The sequence below is a fragment of the Haemaphysalis longicornis genome, unplaced genomic scaffold, assembly GCF_048455015.1.
Source record: "Haemaphysalis longicornis isolate Haplotype H1 unplaced genomic scaffold, Haemaphysalis longicornis Haplotype H1 scaffold_6, whole genome shotgun sequence".
In the NCBI taxonomy this organism is placed as follows: Eukaryota; Metazoa; Arthropoda; class Arachnida; order Ixodida; family Ixodidae; genus Haemaphysalis; species Haemaphysalis longicornis.
In genome coordinates this window covers 94,948,443-94,970,965 of record NW_027526407.1, presented here as the reverse complement: position 1 = coordinate 94,970,965, position 22,523 = coordinate 94,948,443, and the positions used below count along the sequence as shown (strand labels likewise).

At 48.9% G+C, this 22,523-nt stretch overlaps 1 protein-coding gene across 1 annotated transcript in view; it reads right to left on the bottom strand.

Annotated features, from left to right (window-relative positions):
• Parp1 (Poly-(ADP-ribose) polymerase) overlaps positions 1-22,523 on the bottom strand; it is a 114,884-nt gene that overhangs the window by 45,279 nt on the left and 47,082 nt on the right. The window contains exons 13-14 of the mRNA XM_077672552.1: positions 18,382-18,421; positions 18,179-18,259 (exon numbers count right to left, since the gene is read on the bottom strand). Of these exons, the coding sequence (XP_077528678.1) occupies positions 18,179-18,259; positions 18,382-18,421 (121 nt within the window). The remainder of the gene's footprint in view (positions 1-18,178; positions 18,260-18,381; positions 18,422-22,523) is intronic.

The following is a 22,523-nucleotide window of genomic DNA, read 5'->3' as shown; positions in this document are numbered from 1 at the left end:
TATGCGCAGTCTACAGAGAGTAACCTCTGTGATCCTGTCCCATTTCTCAGGGATCGATCTACCTAACTTGGGTTTTACCATGTGCAATTTGTTTGCTGTTTGCCTATTCCAATCTTCCTGCCATTGGTCGCGCAGCCTCTTACGTACGTACACTTTAAGATCCTCGTACGGGACGCTTTGAATATCTACATCACTCCGAAGAGCTGCAGTTACAGCATTCCTGCCTGCTTGCTCATTTCCGGCTATGCCGCAGTGACCTGGGACCCAACAGACTGTGATTTCAAGTTTTTGTTTGTGGGCTGAGCACAGTAGTTTTAGCAATTGATTAAAGACTGGATTTTTTTGTAACTTTCCTGACGCTAAAGCCTGCACAGCACTTTGAGAATCAGTGAATATCACTGACTTCTGGACATAGTTCTGAATAATATATTCTACAGTCAATACAAGGCCATGTGTTTCAGCAGTGAATATAGTTGTGGCTTTAGGCATAGTCTTTCACGTGGAAAAGTTTGGACCATGTGCAGCACATGATACTGCACCAGCTGACTTGGAAGCATCTGTGTAGAACTCAGATGCTCTGTACTTGTTCTGCAAAAGCAAAAAATGCTGCATAATTAATTCCTTTGGAGCGGTTCTTTTGTCAATCTTCATAAAAGTTGCAAATGACAGTCCCTAACACAATTTTTCACCACAGTGTCACCCCCTTGTATGTGGAACTTTGTATCCGCAGTGATTGCCATTTAAGCGATCGGTGATCAATGTACCTGCCACGGCTTCCTGATTCTTGGCAACAGGTACCGCCATCCTTCGGCCACTCACCACATCCCATGTGAACGAGGAGCAGGCAGTGCTGGGACCGACCTTAGTGGCTGGTCGGTGTAGATCTTGGCAGATATTTCAGCGTCGCTTTGAAAATCACAACTGCCGACCCTACCCAGCACAATTTTTCACCACAGTAACGTCCACTTTCGCGAATGTGGGACTTTTTTCCACGATCAGTGGAATTTTAAAAAGCGGCAACAACGTGTTGCTGCCGCGACCTGCGTCGGCTCGAGCCGCTTCACGGGCCGTGCGGGCAGGCACGGTGAACGTGTGCGCGGAGAGTTTCTGCGAGCAGTAAACGCTTCACGATTAAACAAGCGAAATCTAAAAATTTAGCTCAGTGATTGTCGTAGCCTACAATGTTGACCAGGGAAATGAGCCACAGCTTACGCTTCCACCGGGTTCGGTTGCATACATCCGCATACACCACCACGCTCAAGTTGTTTGTCAGCAGCCTACTGCAGTTGATACGCTTATACAGTCCCCATGAGGTCAAACTACGCTTACACACATTGGGAATTAACTTTAAACACCAAAAATTAACACAAAAGTAAGACTTATAAAGCACATCCTAAACGAAGTGTCATGCACTGCAAGCCAACTACGCAGCAAGATAAGAGCAGGGATCCCACAAGTGACATCAAAACGACTGCAGCGCCGGCCTCTCCAGTGGTGGTCCTGTCCTCGCAGCCAATACATGTCATGAGCTAACTGTGTACAAACCAGCTTTCTTCCAGCCCACTCTTTCACAACAAGTTTGGTGACTGCACCAATTTGTACTAACTGAAGAGGAAGATGGAAACAGAATTTTTAACCTTTAAAAGCTACACAGCGAGCATCACTTTATCAACACCAACCTCAACTGTCCTCCACCGTGACGCTCAACAAAGTTTCCACAGCAGATTATGGAATGTGACAATGAACGACAAGCCTCAAACTTCCTTCTGCAAATGCGGTTGCAATCTGTTCACCCTGAAACCAAAAAACCATTTCTGCCCAAAGAATTCCCCCCCCCCCCCCCCCACCCCACCATTGGCGACTGACATGTTTGTAATGGCAGCCCCCTCTATCAGTGCCATGTGCAAGCTAACCTTTCACAAGAGAGTTCACAAACTGCTTTTGACTTGCCGCCTTTAATTTTTATTACAGCAGCGTTTATGAAAGCATTGCAATGCCATCTTGTAGGTGGCTTCCAAGGTTGTGCGACTACAAACATTACCACAGCGAAATCAACTTGCGCTGAAATGTTTGTTTCAAGAAAAAGCTCCACGTGGAAGCTTATCATTTTTAAAGCGAAGCTTTTTACCTCTACCCTTCAAGGGTTCTGTCGCGACCGTTGGTATCAACAGAAAACTCCCGAGAACAAATAAAAGAGGTTACTGGTACTGCCACGAATCGAACCTGGAATGAATAGACAAACGGAGCAAGAGCCTGTTGTCTTAGCGGTCGAGCTACGAGCCCATGCGGAGACAGGGGAGACAGACAGTGCACTCACCGAGCACATTGCGGGTTTAGCTCCTGCATTGTCGCTGAATGCCACGTAATAGCGTCACACGACCACTCGCGCCGCTGTGCACTCCACCCACGGCACGTGTAGCAGCCGTGTGCACGCCTTGCACATGCGCTACCAGTTATAAAAATTAAAAGAAGCTCACACTTACGCATGGCATCTCACTTCTCCTCAGTCTTTGCCACCGATCTCTTCGCCTCCATCAGCAGTGGCAGAGACAAAGGAGAAGTGAGATGCCATGTGTTCCGACAGCGGGTTTCAGCTTCCTCTAATTTTATAAAAAAAAGTTTCCCCTCATATGCTCCACCAATACTACTCAACCAACCACCATTCATGAATCACGCATTGATTTAACCTTAGCAAAGAATATCTATGAAGTAATAAAGGGTGTGGTTAAGTGCATTTCAGTAGTCTCTGGTTTCACTCTGTTTAAGCCACGCGTGTGAATTCAAGTGACGTCGCATCGGAAATTGTTGTGGGCATTAATTACAACAACCTTCACAGGGTGGATTGGTGCGCATTTTTTGCAAAGGGTCAGCTTTCCCAACTGTACTGTTACCCCTCTATACCAGTGGTTAAAGAGATGGAATATTCAGATTCACACTGCATGTTTGCTAGGACGATCTGCATGCTTTTTTTTTTTTTTCATAACGAAATTAAATTCGGAAGATTGTATTCTTTGCACCATGATTCTCATGGACTTGACATCAGCTCAGACAACATACAGGCAGTCTGCGAAGCAGCATTTGACGCATTGCCAGCATGTTTAGCCGTATGAACTGTTGCCCATGATCAAAACCAAACAAGTAGTAGAACCAAATTATCAGACCCCCAACACTTTCTTGGCATTTCTTTAGGGCTGGAACATGCTTTCTTGCTTGGAAACAAACAGGAAACAAACAAAGAAACCGAGAATTTCTCCCCCACCCCCTTTTTTTCTTTTTGAGAACGAAAGGTCAGCAAAACGAGAGTACAACAGGTCTGCAGAGTAGAGTTAATGACCAAAGCTATTTACGAACTGTCCTGACACATAGAGAAAATTCATCACCCCAACAGCAAAAACAAAAGCCGCACTTTTGCTGTTGCTGTCCCTTGAGCTGCAATCCAAAGATAGCTTCCCGCTCAACATTCGATCCATGAGGGCTCCTGCTTTTATCTGACACACCGTTGGTTGCGCAATGTTTGAATGATGTTGCTGCATCAATCTTTTAGACATACTGACATTTTTTACTGTGTGAGCGGTACATGGCTCACACCTCGCCATTTTTATCTCATCTGGACAAGTCTCAAACACAACATTCAGTCTCCAAATACAGTGCAAACTGAGAACTTCCGGTGCGAAGCTTTAACGAGGCTCCTCTGCACACCTTAAAGGAGTACTGACACGAAATTTTTATGTTACGTTTTTTTCGCTGCTATGCATGCCTACCAGCCCACTAATCATAGAATGACAGATTAGACGGTCGAGCACAGCGTAAACATTCATTTACGACGTCATTTATTCGTGCCAGTTTCGGTTTCGACAAAAAAACGCCGAGCGGCCGCCATGACAGCATGTATGACATGGTGTCACCATTCTTGCCGTATCGCTGCCTCTCTGGAAGCGCGCGCGAGCGAGCGCATGCGCGCGCCCAGACCGGCTGAGGTCTTCGCCGTCCCCACAGGCCTGGGCAGCATGACGTCAGTCCCAAAACCATGACGTGTACACACGCCCGAGCAGCGCGCGCCAACCACAGCCAGCGCGTCGGCTTCGTCACAGGATCCCCGACGTCGGCAGTTTGGGGCACATAGCAGATGATGTCACGTCGGCCCGCTCTGGGCTTTCTCGTGCGGGCGAAGATTAAAATGGATTTTAAATATGTTTCGCTGAACGGTTGCTGTTGAAACTTGCTGGGAGATATCTCCTGATAAAAAGGAAGCGTTTTACATAGTTATCTCAGCTTTGAAATTTCGTGTCAGTACTCCTTTAAAGCACCTGTGTTTATGTAAAGAATGCGTACAACTGACCTAAGGAAGCATTTTTCTAACAAAAAACAAGTAAATAAATAAATAGAATTGTTGGGGCACGAACACAGGATGTAAACTTTAGAAGCCAAGATACTTTAGAAGCGACACAGGCCAAACAGCCAGCTTGATTTAGCAGCTTATGAGAGTATACGGCTAGGCCGCCGAAAAACATTTTCAGAGGAAGCTTCACTGAATGGAAGACCCATTAGACACCCCTCGACCAAACGCTGCAAAATCACTTATTTTCGAAAAAGTAAACAGAGTTAAGGACAAATTGCAAGTGTTTAATGCCATTAATGTTATCTCTAAGGTGCACTTCTTTTTACTTCTTTTGCAGTAGGTAGTAGGCTCGCTTAAAATCTAGTACGCTCACTTAAAAATTTCAGAACATCCATAAGGATAACCATGGTCTTCATCCTTACCCAGCTTCTTGAGCAGACAATACAAGATCACCTTCAAAACAAGGTACAAGCCAAGGTAGAAGGTCAGCCATGCTAGATGTGAAGCTGTTCTGGGACTAAAGCAAGGAATCCCATTTCCCAAGCCACAGAATGGGGCTTGAAGTGCCAATGCAAAAATATAAGGCGTATGAATAAAACGACAGAACCTCGCAAATTTATGATGAAAAGTGCTGTGTAGGGTTCTTGTTGTAAACAGGTACTGCCATTTAGAACACACGAATGCAAAGAATAAAAAACCCACAATGGATGTTTGAATGCGTGTGCTTTGATTCCCGTTGCGAGTGCTGAAATGTCTTACCTCAGGCAATCATTTGCGTGAACAAGCTGAAGCCTAACTCACCACATTTCCCACGTCTTGTGATCAGACGCCGAGTTTGCTTTCTCAGAAAAAGGCTGATAAAGTGTGCCGTGTCATCTTTCGGGGTTTGTACACGTGCGGTCTCATTGTATGCACCGCTTTGGTTGTTTTATGCGACTAAGCAAGTTGGTAGATTGCACTGTACATGTTGTGATGACGGTGGCTTTGATTTTGTGTACATATTTGTGCGTTTTTACGATTAAACGTTTCAGTTGATAGTAGCGCTTCCTCCTGTGGTCTTTCTTGTCCGGGTTTTGTTTTGCGCTGCCCCCATCACGAACCTAGACTGACAAGCCCAACTTGCAGTTCTTCCAGTTTATAAGTCACGCACATGGAGGCTGATGTGCAGTAAGCAGAGGGGTCAATGTGGCGTGCGATGTCCCGATGTTAGGCCTAATGTCACACCTAGAGCTCTAGCACCGTCAACAGGTACCAAGAAGTACTTATTGTATTTCAGTGTGCGGGTACCAATCGATGCAGGACCTACAAGCATAACGTTAGGCCTGAGCTCCCAAACTCCTGTACAAACCCGGCTTTTGCTGCTAATAGAGCAAAATGATGCATAACAACAAAGTTGTGCATATATGCAGTGGAGTAGTAGATAACGCTTTCATAATCAGCAATTATGCTGCTACGCGTTGCTACACACACTACCGGGGCATGCACAAAGCAATCAATGGGTTAGGAAGGTTGACCACAAACAACCTGTGCTCATACTCCAAATACTGTAGGCAAACACCGAGGCCCACAAAACTGCGGCACACCCAGAGGGTAGCACAATGAATGCTGCTTTTACATGACATTCCACCATCGGCGCAGCCACACCAAGAGTACTTTTATTCCTTGTGGTCAGCTCCCCTACACTGTTCGAATAACCCCTTCATACCATTCAGGTGTTACTTAAAATCGGATGCATCTTGTTGCAAGTCCATGTATTTTTGTCAAACAGCTCCTTCGGAGGCGTTCAATCACGCAAGGCATAGCACAGCACAAGATTCAACACGGCAAAACCGAGAGGTAATCACCCATTCCAAGGCATAGCAGATGAAGGGAGCGGCCAGACAAGCAGCTTAATTTCCCATCGCCGACTCTCCCATTACGTGACCACAGAAACCAGCAGGGGCGCAACATTTAGGAGACAGATCGAAGCCATTCGAAAGAATTATGACGGATTGAAAAGCAAAATGCGCCCAGCCGCATGATAACGACACCGTTCGACAAAGCAAGGCAGAAAACAAGGCTTTTCAACCACTTGACTGGACATTCGTTCTTTCGCATTCCCAAACCATAAGAAGCGCTAAGCGTTCTCATATTTATTCCACATGGACATGCAAATGTCCACAAGAAGTTGTGGAATATTTGGGCTTCTTGGGGGCGCCCAGCCAGTTCTCCGGCGTAGGCCACCACGCAAGCTCCCGGCGTATCAACCACGTGGGCGCCCGCATCTACAGCAGCCCAGCAAGGCCCACCAATACGAGAACACACACGTATTGTGAGGCAACATAAAAATAACTCAAAACAAAAAGCCTTAGCCATCGCTTCTCTTCCCAAAGCACACACACCGGCTCAGGATTGCGGGTCGCAGGACTCCACAATTCCCTGCCTCCTCCCCCGATAAAGACTGCGTGCCCCTTGAACTCGGGTTACACCACGTTACACCACACTCGTCACAACGCCTCAGGTCAATGAAACCGCCACCAAACGCCACTCCTACACCAGTCCACACCAAGGTTCGCCACACGATGCCACCATCGCGATTCTCGCCTCACAAACCTGCAAACACATTGCACTGGTTCAAAGACGGTCGCGGTTGGGCAGCACAGCAGGTTGGCAGGCCCGTAGCCCGTAGCTGCAGCCAACGAATGCCGGGGTCGCAACATTGTGCGACCCCCCCCTCCCAGCTTAAGGTGGGGTCAGGAACTGCCACGCTAAAGCGGCCGTTTCTGACCCCACGACCGTGGTCGAAGCGGCCATGTTCCTCTTGAGCGGTTGCCTGCTAAAGGTCGGTGGCCCCGGAGCAGCAACTGGTGGCAGCTCCACAGGCCGCGTTCGGCCACGCCGGTGGTTCAACAAGCCATCCTCACTGTTTGCGGCAGTGGTGACTGCCGTGGTTTCCGGTGGTATCCGTTTGCAGAAGGTCTCGCCCTCACCAACTGGTGCAAACGATTCCCATACTTGAAGTGGGGAGCAGCATTTCTCCGCAATCTGCTGTGACTGGCCAGAAACCCTATCGACGATCTCGCCAAATAGGGCAACAAAAGCTGCATGTCCCAGAGTTCTCCCCGTTGCATGCTCGCTTGCTCGCAAAATCACGAGTCCATCAACTGTGCTTCAGCAGCCACCCCTGCCTGGAGGCAGCTCGTCTGACTCTCGCGATATGTCACTTTTGAAACATCCAAACGAGTAATTTCTGCCTGATGCGTTGGTCAGCAAAGCCGTGTCAGCATGAAGCAGGCAAGGCTCCTGCAACTCACTCGCAGCAATACAAGCTGATTTACAGCCAGCGCCACCCACAATACAAGCAGCTTACGGGCGCACATCACCGGTACAGGTCGCCTGAGAGTCCGTCTCTTCATAAGACTGGCGATATTTCGCAACCAATGAGCCCCCTGCCGAGTCACGCATAGCTCTTACTGCCTAAACAAAATCTCAAGCGGAATCTTCCTGGCATCGAGACACACACACTCCGGAAGCGCGCAGACAACAATCCCATCGCTTTTGCTTGCCACCACAGCGAAAGGAGGAGACTGTCCCTCAGCATCCCCCTCGCTCTTTGTCAGGCATCAAATCGGCAAACACTCCGCCTCGAACTAGAAGTGCAGCAGCGCCAGGCTTATCATGCCAATTTGTGAACTCCCAAACATCACACCCTCATTAGGTAGAGTCCACCGTGCGGGACACTTCAACCGGTGCCGCCAGTGCATTTGTGCGGGGACAGCGGTACAAGGAAAGATGACCCGCTGCCAGGTTGTAACGAGGCCTACATACCTCCCGTCCCTCAATCGCGCCACAACTGTGCCTGCTCGGAGAATACACAGTGTGCATCCTTCGGACGTACTACCTGATTCGCATAGGAAAGTTTACACATTTGCGTCACGGCTGTATCAGGCACCGTAAACTGTCTGCCTGCAACCAACTGGCGCGGGGGGCATTTTGTGCGAAAAATCTTCCGGATCAAGCGCAGCGGGATGCGTCTGCAGCAACGCATACACCACCAAGCGGGTAGCCTGAAGCACATGTGCGGTCGATGTAGCAGACGCAGTGAAAATCGGGAACCCCCGCTCTCACCGCAAATGTCCGCAGACACCACCGGCCCCGAAGGCTCAGCATTTTTCTCAAGGAGCTAGCAACCTTGAATTCATCTGAAGACAAGAGACCCACGTTCGGGCGCCATGTGGAATACCTGGGGTTCTTGGGGTGACCTAGCTAGTACTACGGCTAGGCCACCACGCTAGCCCCCGCCGTGTCAACCACGTAAGTTCCCCCCAGCTACGGCAGCCCAGCGGGGTTCGCTGATACGAGGACACAGAAGACAGACGTACATTTGGAACCTCCCAAAGCATGCGAGCAGAAAGCTTGGCGGCGTTCACGAATCGCGCCACCCGGTCGTGATCGCAAACAGGAGACACTCAAAGCGCGCGATAACAGCAGTCCCCATATCAGATACATGGTGCGCCGTGGCCGCCCTGTTCCGCCGATCTCTCTCTGTCTCCCGCGCACAAAAATTCGCAAAGCCAGCGCGCAGAGCGGCGGTGCCATCTCTCGGGGCCCTGTTGAACCAGCGACATGCCCATCCAGTTTTCGGAGCACCGCTTCTTTTCCTGAAGCACACAGCATCTCGCGACACAGGCCTTCACGATTCCCACAAAGTGCACCCATATCACGCCCGCATTTTTCAAATGCCTCAGCAAGGCCAACTAGTCCGCGTGAGCCACTTAGAGAAGCGAGCTCAAACGTGCCCACATCACACCACACCAGAATCAAAAAGAAAAGAGAAAATTTGAGTTGTAGCTTCTTTATTCTCTAATATTACCAGAAACACACAGACGGAGCTAAGCTGCTCGCTGCTTCTTCACCGTCTAACCAAGCTACAAACAAACAGAAATAAAATCCACCCGTACCCCATTCACTACCCGTTTCCTAAGCTCCAAGGATCCTGGAACAGCAGCTGAGTGGGATACCTTCCCTGCGAGTACGTCGACACGATACTCAGCATCTCGATCCTGAGCTGGCCCTCCATATCCTGCGGAGTCGACCTCAAATAAGGCACCAGCGACAGCAAGAAGTGAGAGTTGGCATCCAGGGGCCCGCTAGCCGTCAGCGAGCGATGGGCGGCTGCCATCTCCTCCGCTTCCGTCCACGCAGTCCGTGGCGTGCTGGTCCGAGCGAACCATGAACTGTCCGGCACCATGCTGGAGGCAGACGGTAACGCCAGGGCCAATGCATCTCTCAAACTCGCCGGGTTTCCACTCATCACCTCGGAGTCTCTCGTTGGTTGACCCCAAGTACTGCTCTCTGTTGGGCCTCGTTGATGCTCAGGGCTAGCAGCGATTGGCTCCACCTTGACTGTGACTGGTCGAGTGGCGTCGCGGCCTCTTGTTGGCTGAACTTGCGTACTGTTCTCTGTTGAGACGAGTTGACGCTGGGGGCTAGTTGGCCCAATCTTCACTGTGACTGGTAGGGTGGCGTCCCCGCTGGCCCTACTCCTGGTTAGAACAAACCAACAGTTGCTGTCTAAGCGATTAAACAGAAGACTATCGGTTAGACTACTGCCAGAGCTACTCTGCTGCTTGTTAAGGGGGAACTCGGAAAACCTTTTCATTATTTACGGATTAATTAATATTCAGAGGATCTCTGTAGTTAAACACCCTAATAGCAGGACCTAAACCAGTTTAAGGGACACTGAAGTCAAAACACAAGTTGCTCTAGATTGATAGATTAGCTCGCCAAAAACACGAATGTACCTCTCACACATAGCTTTTTCTTGTTTTTTGTTTTTTGTTTTTGCAGAAAACAGCAAACACGTGAAGGCAGGTGCCGTCACCACTGCCTATACAGTGCAACTTGCACCGGGAGTGCTTGAATCGTCTGGCATGCGCAAGGACTTTCCTGGCTGCCGCCGCATGGCGCTACTCGTCCATACCTGGGGCAACGTCACCGCTTTTCGAGGAAGTGTGCGAGCTATGCACGAGAGGTTGGTTCGATTCGAAATGGTTCCTTGCCACTGGTGCCACCGAAGCTTAATGAGCTGTGAAATTAGTTCCAAGCGGTGCATCAAAAATCAGATTCTCTTACTGCACTCACCAGGGTTCCTAGTATTGAAACAACACTGCATTTGTCTATCGTTCCTCCAAAAATGGCTAATTATCTCTAATTATCTTGGGAACTAAGTGCTTTACTCAAAAAATAATGGCATATTTGAAATTAGTGGGCAAAAAAGCAGCAAGACTGGCTTGTTTGACAGAGTTTACTCTACAAATAAAGGAAGCTGTTTTAAGAGCAGTGTCCCCCTTTAACGGAGCAGCAGTCTACCCGACCGTGCGGTACATACCTGCGTTCTTGCGCTGCACGCCTTGTCAACGGTGCCGCCCCTTGCCAGGGTATGTGTGGCGTGGGATTGGACGCTCTGCCGCTCTCGTCTGTGACCTTTCTGCGGGAGCTGTCCGTCCGATTACGCCGTCGCCGCATCGATCTTTCGCTGTCCATCCGATTACGCCGTCGCCGCATCAATCTTTCTAACCTCTCTGAAATGCCAAGTCGGGTGAGACATTTGTCGTGACTGCACGCCTCGTACGATACTACTCATCTTCGAAAGGTTAGTGCAGCAACTCGCATAGAAACTACATAGTTGCTCTTCATGAAGGTGGCGCGCTACTAGTGAACCAAAAAAAAATGCAAAAAGCGAAGCATCAAGGAGATCTCAAAGGAAGTCAAAACTACGAAAATCAATACGAAATATGACGCACTGCTTCAAGGATGTTCAAGGCATGTTACGCACAGATAGTCCACCCAGGCTACTTTTTGAAGCACTTTTTGGAGGGGAAAATCAGCTGTGGAGCAGTTTCGGAGCAGCAATATTGAAATTCTGGGACAAAACTTTATTGATTGATTGACTGTGGGGGTTTACACTTTCATGACCGTGGAAAAATTGGTTGTCTTTGGGTAGTCCAGGAAACTTTTTCTTGCCACAGAAAATGATTGATGCTAAAGTGTAAGGTATGAAGTGTTAGCAGAAGGGTAGGTCTTTCCAACAGTAATAATTTCAAACAACCGATTTATTACGAATTTTATCAAAACATTATCAAAACAAAAAGTAACATGAGAAAAAATGATGAGAACATCAATGCTACTTTGCACAAGATACACAAAAACATTTTGAAATAAACACTTTAAACATAAGCCCTTGTAGAATCATACTGCAAAAATGAGCTCCGTAATTACAAAAGGTTTTTACATACAGTCGAATCCCACTACAACAAAATTGACGGGACGTGCGAAAAATTTCGTTGAATTGAAAATTCGTTGAGGTGAAATCTGCCCCAACAAACCACGGAAAGGCCAGAAAAAAAAAGCCCCGTATGTTTCCGCATCATTGGCAGCATAATACAATGTTTAGAAAAAGGAGTGACGCGCAATAACGTCATGTTTATTCGGATAAGAAACAAACTACCTAAGATATTCGTTAACCGTCGCAAATTTGTACCGGTTCTGAGGGCTTCTTAAGGGGGGACGAGGGTCTTAAAACTAACTTTTTTATTTATGGGTAGAAACTTATGAAAATTTGCACACAGATGTGCTTTTCTCTGTAGATTTCAAATATGCAATTATATTTGAGCTGGTGCTGTTAGTTCAAAAGTTATCATACAAAGTCTAAACCGCAATTAGGTAATTTCTTACGCAGCTTTAATGAACTTTTGCATTGCATTTTGTCGCTTTTAATTACATGAATGGATAGCCAGAGAGTTCCCATACCCGATGACATTCTTCGTTTTTCTCTAAAGTCACGGCATCCTAAAAAAATATGTCAAGTACAAAAAATGGCAGTATTGGATATTTTGGCTCATCAAAATAACTGCAAGTCATTATTTATGCGTAGCCTAAACAGAAAAACTAAGAATGTCATCGGCTGCCTCAGGCTGTACTGAAAAAAATGGTACCAAGATTGACCTTATGAAGCAAAAAGAAGTTTCCAAAAAGCTGCGTAAGGCTGAGGGAAGTGACCAAAAATATGAAACTGAGAAAACTGCATTTGAAGTTTGGCCATGTGTTATGAGATGAACCGTCAGTAGTGTAGCTTCAAATTTTCCCAGTAACAAAGACATGTTCTTCCCATTTTCGAATCTGTCTTTGGATTCCAAAAATGTCAACTAGAACTGGAGATACAAAAGGCCAAGTAACGGACCCCATCAGGAATTTAGCAAAATTTATCGACTTCGAATCGGTTGGCATTTTGTTAGCGTTGTGAAATCTGGTGGTGTCTTGCTGGCGTCGTGAAAACTGCAACAGTCCTTCGTGAAGTGCCATCATCTATTACAGTGCACTGTGGTACCCAGAATATTGTGTACGGCAAAAGTGTGAGGGTGAAACTTGCTTTAGGTGTCCCCCTTTCTTTGTTCTTTGGTGAGGCTATTTCTTTCGCGGTTTTTATGCTGGAAGTTTGAGAGGATACAGGGGTGGGACACTGCGCAGTGCGTTTTCCGCAAATGCATCATGTTGTTGGCCCTCAAAAGAGTCTTTTGGGGAAAATAAATGTAGCCGAAAGGCAAACTTTCTTGGCCTATGGGGATAAACCCATAGACGCCTTTTTCCTTCAAGCCGTGCATGGTGCGGCTATCTCCATCGGACATCACGGTTGTGATGTCCGATGGAGATAGCTGCACTTGGATAGCAGCCCATTCTTGGAGAGCGAGCGCTTGAACATTATCAGGGCTGCCTCTACCTCCATGCGTCCTGCACCACAGTCAATGTTTCGCTGACACTCATGGTCTGCCAGCCAATCTTCGTAGCCCTCATTTGAAGCTTTGGGTCCGATGGCGCAACCTAAGCAAGAGTTGGAGAGGACTACATGATCAATCACCAAGCCGGTGTACACTTCAATGATGCAGCCCACTCCAATGTGTGACAACCGTCCCCTAGTCATCCACGTGCCATCAAACATCACATCTATGTTGTTTGGCGGCTGACCAAGGTCCGAGTACAAGTCCTTGATGGCACGCACACTATCAGCTTCAGAGGCTGCTGCAGTGTCCTCGCAAACCTGAACCACTTTCCTCAAGTGCGCTTGGAATGTCTTGTGGTGCAGGCCTCTGTGGGACAAGTTCATACCAGCACAAAAATCTGACAGAGCAGTCACCCCCTTCCCGATGCTTTGAATACTTTTCAAAGCCCTCATATTCACTTCAAAAAGAGTGATATTGCCAGATCCTTCGGTCCTTGGCGAGGAAAAACGTTCCACACGGTGTTCACAAACCGAGCACGTCACCTCGAGCTTCACGGCGAGGCCGTACTGCCGGTCAGGCTTCCTCAAATCCGGCGCCGCCAGCCCGCACTTGCCGCACCTGACGTGCGCAAAAAGGTCCTTCAGCATTGCAAAATCCACTAAGACAAAATCTGTGCCGGATTCTTCCTCTGAGTGCGCCAAATCCACTTCAAGGAGGTCGAATTTCCGCTGCGTTGCTGACTTGGTCTCCATTCCGCGCTTGACCTCGTCCGCGTGTTCCGTACGCGCGGCGATCTCCTCCGCCGTGTAATACCTCGTGTCAAGCCGGCAGGACGTGCTTGGACCAGGTATGGATTCCGGAGGTGGTTGGTCAGGCGATGGGGCAGGCGAGGCAATACGAGGCGAAGAACGATTCTCATCCGGCGGAGTCGAGCGGGCCGAAGTCACACCACGCGACCTTGGGATAGGCGGACGACGCTTTCGCTTCCCGTGCGCATGACGGGTCGTCTTCTTCAAACGTACGTCTCCTGGCATCATTCACGAAAGTACGCGATGGAAGAATTAGAAGAAACTGTAAAAAAAAACTGCTCTAAGCGAGCGCTGCGCCAGAAGAGCGGACTCCGTCAGACGCGCGTAGCAGACGCCATGATGGCGACCGCCATGACAGCAGTCGCGCCGACCAATGGGAGGGGTCGTATGGCGAACTCAAACCGCGCGCGCCCGCTCTAGCCAATCGGCGGCCGAGAAGCTGCCTTCGGAAAACTGGCACGGGCGGTCGTTCTACTCAAGCGACGCCATTTTGAGATATCGCAAAATGCGCACAAAGAAACAAGCTTCAAAACAAGACCAAGATGGCGGCGATCGGTCGGCTGCTTCGCCCTCGGGGCGCGCGGGAATTTGAAGCAACTTTTGCCCAATTTGGGGCATTTCGTGGCGCTCGAAGCGTTTCAAAACATGATTTTAGAGTATTTCCCGATGGAATTTCGCGTTGATATTTTGAAGGCAGGTGCTTGAAGGTACAATAATTCCAAAAATTGGATTTTCTCAAAATCGATATTTTGGCCATTTTTGACCATTCTAAGACCCGCGTCCCCCCTTAACCACAACTTGCAAGCAGTTACTCCCAAAGCACTTCCTTTAGGCACAACTTTGCCTGCGCTCAAGTCCCAAAGACTTGCCAGCTCCAAAGAATGCCGTAAACAAATACAATTAATCAGCGCGCGCCCACGTTCGCAGTGGGAAAAAATGCACAAACCACCACACAGCACTGGACAACACACCGTCTGCAAACAGATAACAACCACACAACTCACTTTGGGGGGCTTTCAGCAGGAATGATGCACCACGATCAGCGGGTCATTACGTACGCCATGCTCGACTCTGCCCGAATTTCAAGCACACAAATCCGCGTGTACGCATCAAAGCACGCAACCAAGGCTCCCCCTTTCGCGTGGCAGCGTAGGAGGGCCGTGGGAGCGAGTGGTGACGCAAGCAGCGGCAGCAAAACCTTTGGCAACAGATCAATCATTCCTGCAAATGCAGGGCGCGCCACCGTGGTACCATCTAGAGCCACTAAATAAGCTACGCTTAAAGGGGCACTGACACAAAATTTTGAAGGCGAGATAACTTCGGAGATAGATTGGTGGGAACACATATACATCATCTGCAAAATATCAGCGGCGAATACAGCCTAGAACATATTTAAAATCAATTTTAAAGTGTGCGAAACGCAACCGAGCAGCCAGCAGAGGACCACGCGCAATTGTAAATAAACAACATCCACACACGTCACGAGTTTGTGTTTGCCGCTTCCGCACTGCCGGCGCTTTTTGCCGGCTCGCCCGGCTCGCCGCTCCAATCGGAGGGCCGGAGGGCGGAGCTTCTGCTCTCGAGAACGAACGACCCGATCATTGGCGGCGGAGGCGCCGTCATTTCGTCAGCTCATCGGGCAGTTGGCCACGACCAAAGTTCTACAGCGATTCCAGGCACTCTGTTTCTATTACTGTTTATTACCATTGGATGCGAAAACGCGGCGGAGGCACGAAAAGCCCACTGAGCTAGCCGCACGGTCGCTGTGCAGGCGGCGGCCACGGCCGCGGCCGGTGCAGGTAGCTCGAGTGATAGCTTGTTACCGCTGCACGAAATTGTCCCCAAGTCCCGACCATGGTGGCTTACATGAGAAAGGAGTTAATGATGCGATGGCGGGTTGCATTAAAAATTGTCATCTGCACCGCTTACGAGAGCGGCACGCGAATATCCGCCGCAGTGCTAAGCCGAACACATCTGTAGGCGGGCCTGTAGGCAGACCGGCCGGCTGCTCCCAGCGCGCATCTTGCCACCCACCGTCTCGAGCGTCGCGCGTCGTTCTTTAGCCGCGGTAGCATTTGCACTCGCAGCGCCTGCGTCACATCCACGGTCGCTTTTTAATTAAGCGCCTCACGAGATCAGTACGTGGGGGCATTCGCAGAAACTGCCGTTGATGCGGATTCGACAGTGCTACGGCGGCTCTGCTCTGTGATATCCCTCCGACGGTCACGTGGTCAGCTTTTTTCACACAAAATCCACAAAATCCATCGTTTCGCGGCACTCGCTGAAACCGAAACTGCGACTGGCCGCATTTAAAATGCCTCTAATTAAACAACCGTCGCACGCTGAAGCAAATGAGGTTTCTACAGGTTATAAGTAGGTCACTAGCTACTTATCGCAACAAAAAAAACAAGATGCAAAATTTTTGTGTCAGTGCCCCTTTAAGAGTAACGACACTGACGCACGGCGGCAGCCATTTGGGTGCCTAAAGCCTGGGTGGCCAGCTTTATGCGCCCTATCGCGGCTGCCTTTGGCGGGCGGTATTCGTACGGGCGCCGCTTGGCAACCATGACAGCTGTGTTTACTTTTTGAAGATTTAGAGACAGCGCGCTAGTGCGATAGGTTCAAGCTCGGTTGCGCTAGCGTAGCTTATTTAGTGGCTTTAGGTTACGCTCAGCCACTAATTAAGCTGCGCTTTTTAAGTGGCTGTAGGTTACGCTAGGCCACTGTAGTTCCTTCCCAGTGGGAAGCGGTGCAGGCGTTTTCCACCTTCCCGCCGGTTGAAACAGCTTAGTACAGAGCAGCACGGCACCGCTACTCTGACTGGGGGCTTGAAAACTCACTCTCAACGCGTCATACAGCCGCACTGCGCTCCGAAAATCACGACTTATCGTTGAGCACGCGCGCGCGCCAACACAGAGGCACCAAAATGCCAGCGCCCATGGGTCTTCCTGGGGTAAACAAATGTCACGTGACACGGTTCGACCAATGGCCGCTGTCGGCGGCATAGAACAATGACAGAAAAGAGTGCCGATACTCTGAAACCTTATCTAGTGGCTCCAGTACCATCAATGCCACTCTTTCGACTGCAGTGTACTGTGCATCTGCACGATTCTGCCGCGCCTCCGACTGTAACAAGCAGTATAGAATTCAACACACGGAAACCCCAAAAACAACGTGGCGCCGATTCTACTACGCACATAAAATAATAATCCCATCCCTAACTGCACAAAACATTCAATTCAACATGCACACACAAACACCCGGTAGGGCAGCTAAAGCCCCTCTGTGTAACTTTCACCTAAAAATGTGGTCCCTGTGTTTTTGTCAAACACGAACACGACCACAGGACGCCTTATGCACAGGATGCTACCAGGTTCCCTTCCTTCCACCGACACCAAGATGATTAATTTGCGTTTAGACAAAGCCTCCATTATTCACTGAGCCGCGTCGTTTCGATTTACTATTGGTGGTTTCAGTTTTGAGGTTCTTGAATTTTGAGGTGTTTAAAAGTCCGATCGTAATGCACAGGTATTTTTAAACACCTATTTTCACATACACACACACAAAAAAACAAGGTGCGTGTTAGAGTCGTGTGAATACGGTACTTGGCACTTTCCTCTTCTGCAGTCCTTCACACGATGAAAGTAAGCTCGAGACAGGTTGTTCAGACACTAAGGACAGCCATGCTTTGCTGCTGCTCAACGCGTCATACAGCCGCACTGTGCTCCGAAAATCACGACTTATCGATGAGCACGCGCATGCCAACACAAGAGGCACCAAAATGCATAGCTTGTGCTAGCCGTCCACAAACCACAGCAGCCGATCTGAGAGCAATGCCGAGAGCAATGCCCTTCCCTTGTCTTTGTTGCAGCAGCGTGTGCAACACGGAATGCAACACGCATTGCAATCAAAACAATACGAAAGGTGTGGTTTCACAAGCAATACCCGTGGCCCTACATTATGTCACAGTAAGTAGCCCCTAGAGAAGTGAGGCGCCCATCTGAACTGCCCAGTGCAGCAGTGCTGTTAGCACTGATCTTTCCAAGCAAACTCTGGCTGCACATACATGGGGTATCGTACACAGAAACTACGACTAATGGCACGTGGGTGCGTTGGCTCACCCCAGGTACGTGCGTTGGTTTGCAGCAGTTTCAAGATTCTTTCATAGCCTGACAGCAAGTACACCGGACAGAAGTTGTCCAAACACAAAGCTAGTGTGGCTACTTTGTCAAGACCACTTGAAAATGAGAAAAAAAAGGCACACGGCTTACCGGACTCTGGTTCCACGGCTGCCAGTCCCTTGACGGTGAGCTTCATTGTGGAAGGACCGCTCTTGGCAAACATCCGGTCCACTGAAAGAAGAGCGAGGGGACTTTAAGTGAGAACTTTGCTTCTGGAAATGGCTGATAAGGAGACAACGGTACAGCTGCATTGTTTCACGAATAAAGCGGTGTAGCAGGCTGCAAAGACTCACTCTGTGACTTGGACTTGTACTTCTCAATCTTGGAGCCAGCCTGGATGGAAAAGGAACGAAAACAATCAGGAAACAACGCTGGTTTCACTTTTTTAGCACCAGTTCATCTTCAATTACCTCCAGGGACATCATGTGGAAAGCAGAATCAGACTAAAGCATAATACCAGCTTGCACAGAAGACACGTCTGCCTCAATTCGAGCTGCCATTTGGCAAGGGAGAAAGCTCCTGCAAGCGAGTCACTTGCAACACATCAGGGATAATGCTCAACGTCACGTTAAAATGGGGTAACTTTGTCCTCGAAAAATAGATACCCACGCACACTGCAAGAAAAAAAAAAAAAAATTTGGCCTTGGTATCAGCTCAGTTTGCCACAAATGACGTTGGATGATGATAGTCTAGCACTGCTGCTGCCACATAAATGCCTCTCCCTTCCCCCTGTAACTTGTCACGCTCTTCCCCTCCCACGACAAACACGGTGGAGGTTGGCTCAAATCGACTCAATTTTCCCACATTCCACTGTTCACGCACCATCTGTCAGAACCTTTCATTACTGCCCTAGACTTGCAGTGCCATCACGGGGTGTAAGCTGGGGCGCCAGTTCTTTCGGTATCTTTGGGTCAAAATATTGTTTTCAACCCGTATTTTGTCACGTGCTACCAGAAACAGCAAGCACACGAATTTTCCCATGAAAAGGACACTGTCTTGTACCAGTTGCGCATTGATGGTCAGCCTCAAATAAGCCTAATGTTTTCTTTTTGGTCAACAAAGTTGGCACAGTACCAAAATTAGAGGTTCGGAAAAAATTTGCCAGCATAAAATTCTCGTTTCTGAATTCTTTTATCTTTTCAAAGGTTGCTGAATCGAGGGACAGACAGACAGGCTGACCAATATTTTTGGGCCTAGGTAGCCCAAGAAAGGCTATCACAGCGTCCCCCCACAAACAACCACCAGAGCGCACCCCCAAGTGCTGATCGCCATGTGTGCTCCGTACCTGTACAGGGCCTTGTACTATCATCACCCTGCTCATCGAAAAGCAACCGTTTATCTCGGACCTGGGAAATGACCGGGCCGCCAGACTTACACGGGGCTCGGCGTATCTCTGGTCCTGGAACTCACTGGGTTGTGACAGAAGCGCGGAGGAATGCACAACTAGGCAGTTGTTGATTGGAGAACTACACATGTTTTAGTATTAGTATAATTAGGTACAGTAGAACCCCGCTGTTACGTTCCCGGGTGCTGCGTTTTCCTGGCTGTGACGTTGTTTTTGGCCGGTCCCGGCATACCTCCCATTGAATCCAATGTATTGAGAACCCCGCCGTTACGTCGCAAGTGTAGGACCGTTCCCGCGTGTTGCGTTGCGAATTGGCGGTCGGAGCTAACCATGGAGAGCGGCCATGTTGGCTTTTTCTGCTGCTTGGCCTGGCTTGGCTATAGGCTTAGCCACAAATGTCGCCGGGGGCTTGTTTTCGGTTGTCGCCTGCCTGTTTTCTTGGCTTAGACTCATTGTCATCGTCATTGTTGTCATCGCCATCGTCAATCGCCATCGCCATTTATTAAGAAGGTACGCGCGGAGTGACGATGCTGAGACCCACACGGCGCTGCAGGTGCTTGAGAAGCGCCTTGTGCTGCTCGGACGTGACAAAATGCGCCAAGCAACGCTGTACCATTTTTTCGAGCGCAGGTAATGAAATAAAATTCTGCACACGCTGATTTCTTTCATTTTCCCGTTTCTCGGCTCTTGCGTTTCCTGGTTGTTACGTTTTTTTTTCCGCGGTCCCGTGAAAAACGTACCAGCGGGGTTCTACTGTATTACTAAAACCTAGGAAAATGGCACTTCTAAGTAATTTAATTTGAGCATCAGGTGCGCCGTACTACAGGAGGGCCCCAGAATAATTTTGACCACCTGGGGACATGCATCAAGACCTTGAATACACGGGTGTTTTTGAACATTTTACAGAACGTTGGGAACATTCTACAGAGGGTATTTAATGCCTAACATAAACATGTAGCAAGTTGACGACCGATTGCTTCAAGAGCGCCGAAAATAGGCCTGGTAGGCAAAAGGTTTGCCAGTGTAGCGGTTTCAACGAGTTTTTTTAAGGGGGTAGGCTACCCTTAAAGGCTAAGTTTTTTGTTTGAGATATCTGAATGAAATTTTCAGGGTATTGTTATAGCATCAACATTAGAAAAAGTGCAAAGTTTCATCGAGCTATGGAGGTTAGCTCTCAAGTTATGAGGGAATACCACGGTGGTTTGTATGGGCTTCTTATCCCAGTCCTGGAGAATTAGCCAAGCGAGCTGAGACTATGAAATTCATTATGGTTATTCCTGAATACCGTATAAACCGGAATATAGGTCGAGTTTTTTTCCAAAAAAATCCGCACAAAAGTCACCCCTCGTCTTATATAGCGGTCATTGGCAGAATGTAAATCGTTGTCTGGCAACAATGTGCAAGCGTAGTCCGTCGCCAATCGCCATTCGTGTCGGTCTGCTCTCTCGCTCTATCAGGCCTTTATTTGATTTCGCTTTTCTCTAGTTTTTCGTCTTTTACTCGTCTATTACGCGTGCGTGCGTACATTTCTGTACGTCTCTGTTCCGAGATGAGTGGCGGCAGTCGACGCCAGTTCACCGCGGCGTTTAAGCTGACGGTGATTGCGTCACCGAGCAGAATGGGAATATGGCGGCGTAACGCCAGTTAGGCGTTTCAGAGAAAAGTGTGCGGTACTGGCGGGGCCAGAAAGCTAAGCTGTGCGCGTGCAACCCCCGAAACCGATCGTTCTGTCGACGTCAAGCGGTGCACCCCGAGTTGGAGAACAAAGTGGCGGACTTCGTCCGGGAACTTCGCTCACGATCGCTCCGGAGGCCATGCGCGGACCGGCTCCGCGAACTGTACAATGAGTGGATAGCCGGCGACAACAAAAAGACCTATACGGGCCGGTTGCGACCGTGTCAAGCTGGGTGTCCTTCTCTGGGCAGTCGCTGCCCGACGACACGGGTACACGAGCGTTCAGGAAGTGCTCCATCAGCAACGCGCCTGATGGCATGGAAGATGACAGTGCGAAGCAGTCATCCATGGACGACTCTGAGAGCTCAGACGAGTGACTTCGGCAGGCATAGTGAGTGGCAGTGACAGACGGGCGTCGAAAATAAATATAGACATTGTGAGTGCGCTTCTGTGCCAAATTATTTTTTTTTGTCAACTTTTCCCACCTCAAGGTAGGGGGTCGACCTATATACCAGGTCGACCTATAATCCGGTTTATACGATATGTACCTCAGGGCAAGACAGAGCCCTTTTTCTAAATTTTTCACCGGAAAAATTTTAGCACAGCACTAAAATTAGTGTTGCTGATCAAACATGCAAACATAATTTTGTTTTGATTTTTTACAAAATCAAGAGAAAAATTTTCAGAAAGCGGGCTTGTCTTGCCCTCGAAAATTTATTAAGGAACAGAATAAAAAAACGGGATGCAAATCTGGCAAGCACTTCTTGAGATATCACTGGGATAAGCAGTCACAATAGGGAAAAAGTTCATTTTGAGAAAACGGCCTTCAAAGTTTGTGTACTCATTTTCACTTCTAAAAGGACCCCGCAGCATAGCTAGAGGGGTCTGGCATACTGTCTTCCTCCTCTGTTGCTTTTCCATCTTCTCCTGCTTTCGTTTGCTGGCCTTGTTCATGCGCAGGACGTCTTTTTCAGCAGCTTGCTGGAGGGCTAGATGGCCTGGTGTGACGAGCCCCACAGACGCGGATATTTCTCGAGTAGCCCTGTAGCAGCCCGCATTGTACCTCAGCATAGCTTCATGCAGTGCTGTCTTGACAGCAATCAATGAAACATGCTGCTCCATGGGCATCAGGGACCACAGGACTATTTGCATTTGCGCTAAGTGAAACTTCCCACCTTCACCAGTAACGATGGCAGGCACAGGGTAGGGCTCCGTGGCTGGGAACTTCCTCTGGGTCGCCGGCATAGCACCAAGTTCGTTTTGAACAGCAGCACGTTGTCTGTTCGCTGCCTCGACCTCCTCACATGTCAGGAAATGTGTCTCCAAGTGAACTGTACGCGACACGTTCCCGCTTATCGAGGTTGATGCGAGACCGGAGACGGAGGCCGCGGTCGCAGAGGCCGATGCGCTCGAGAC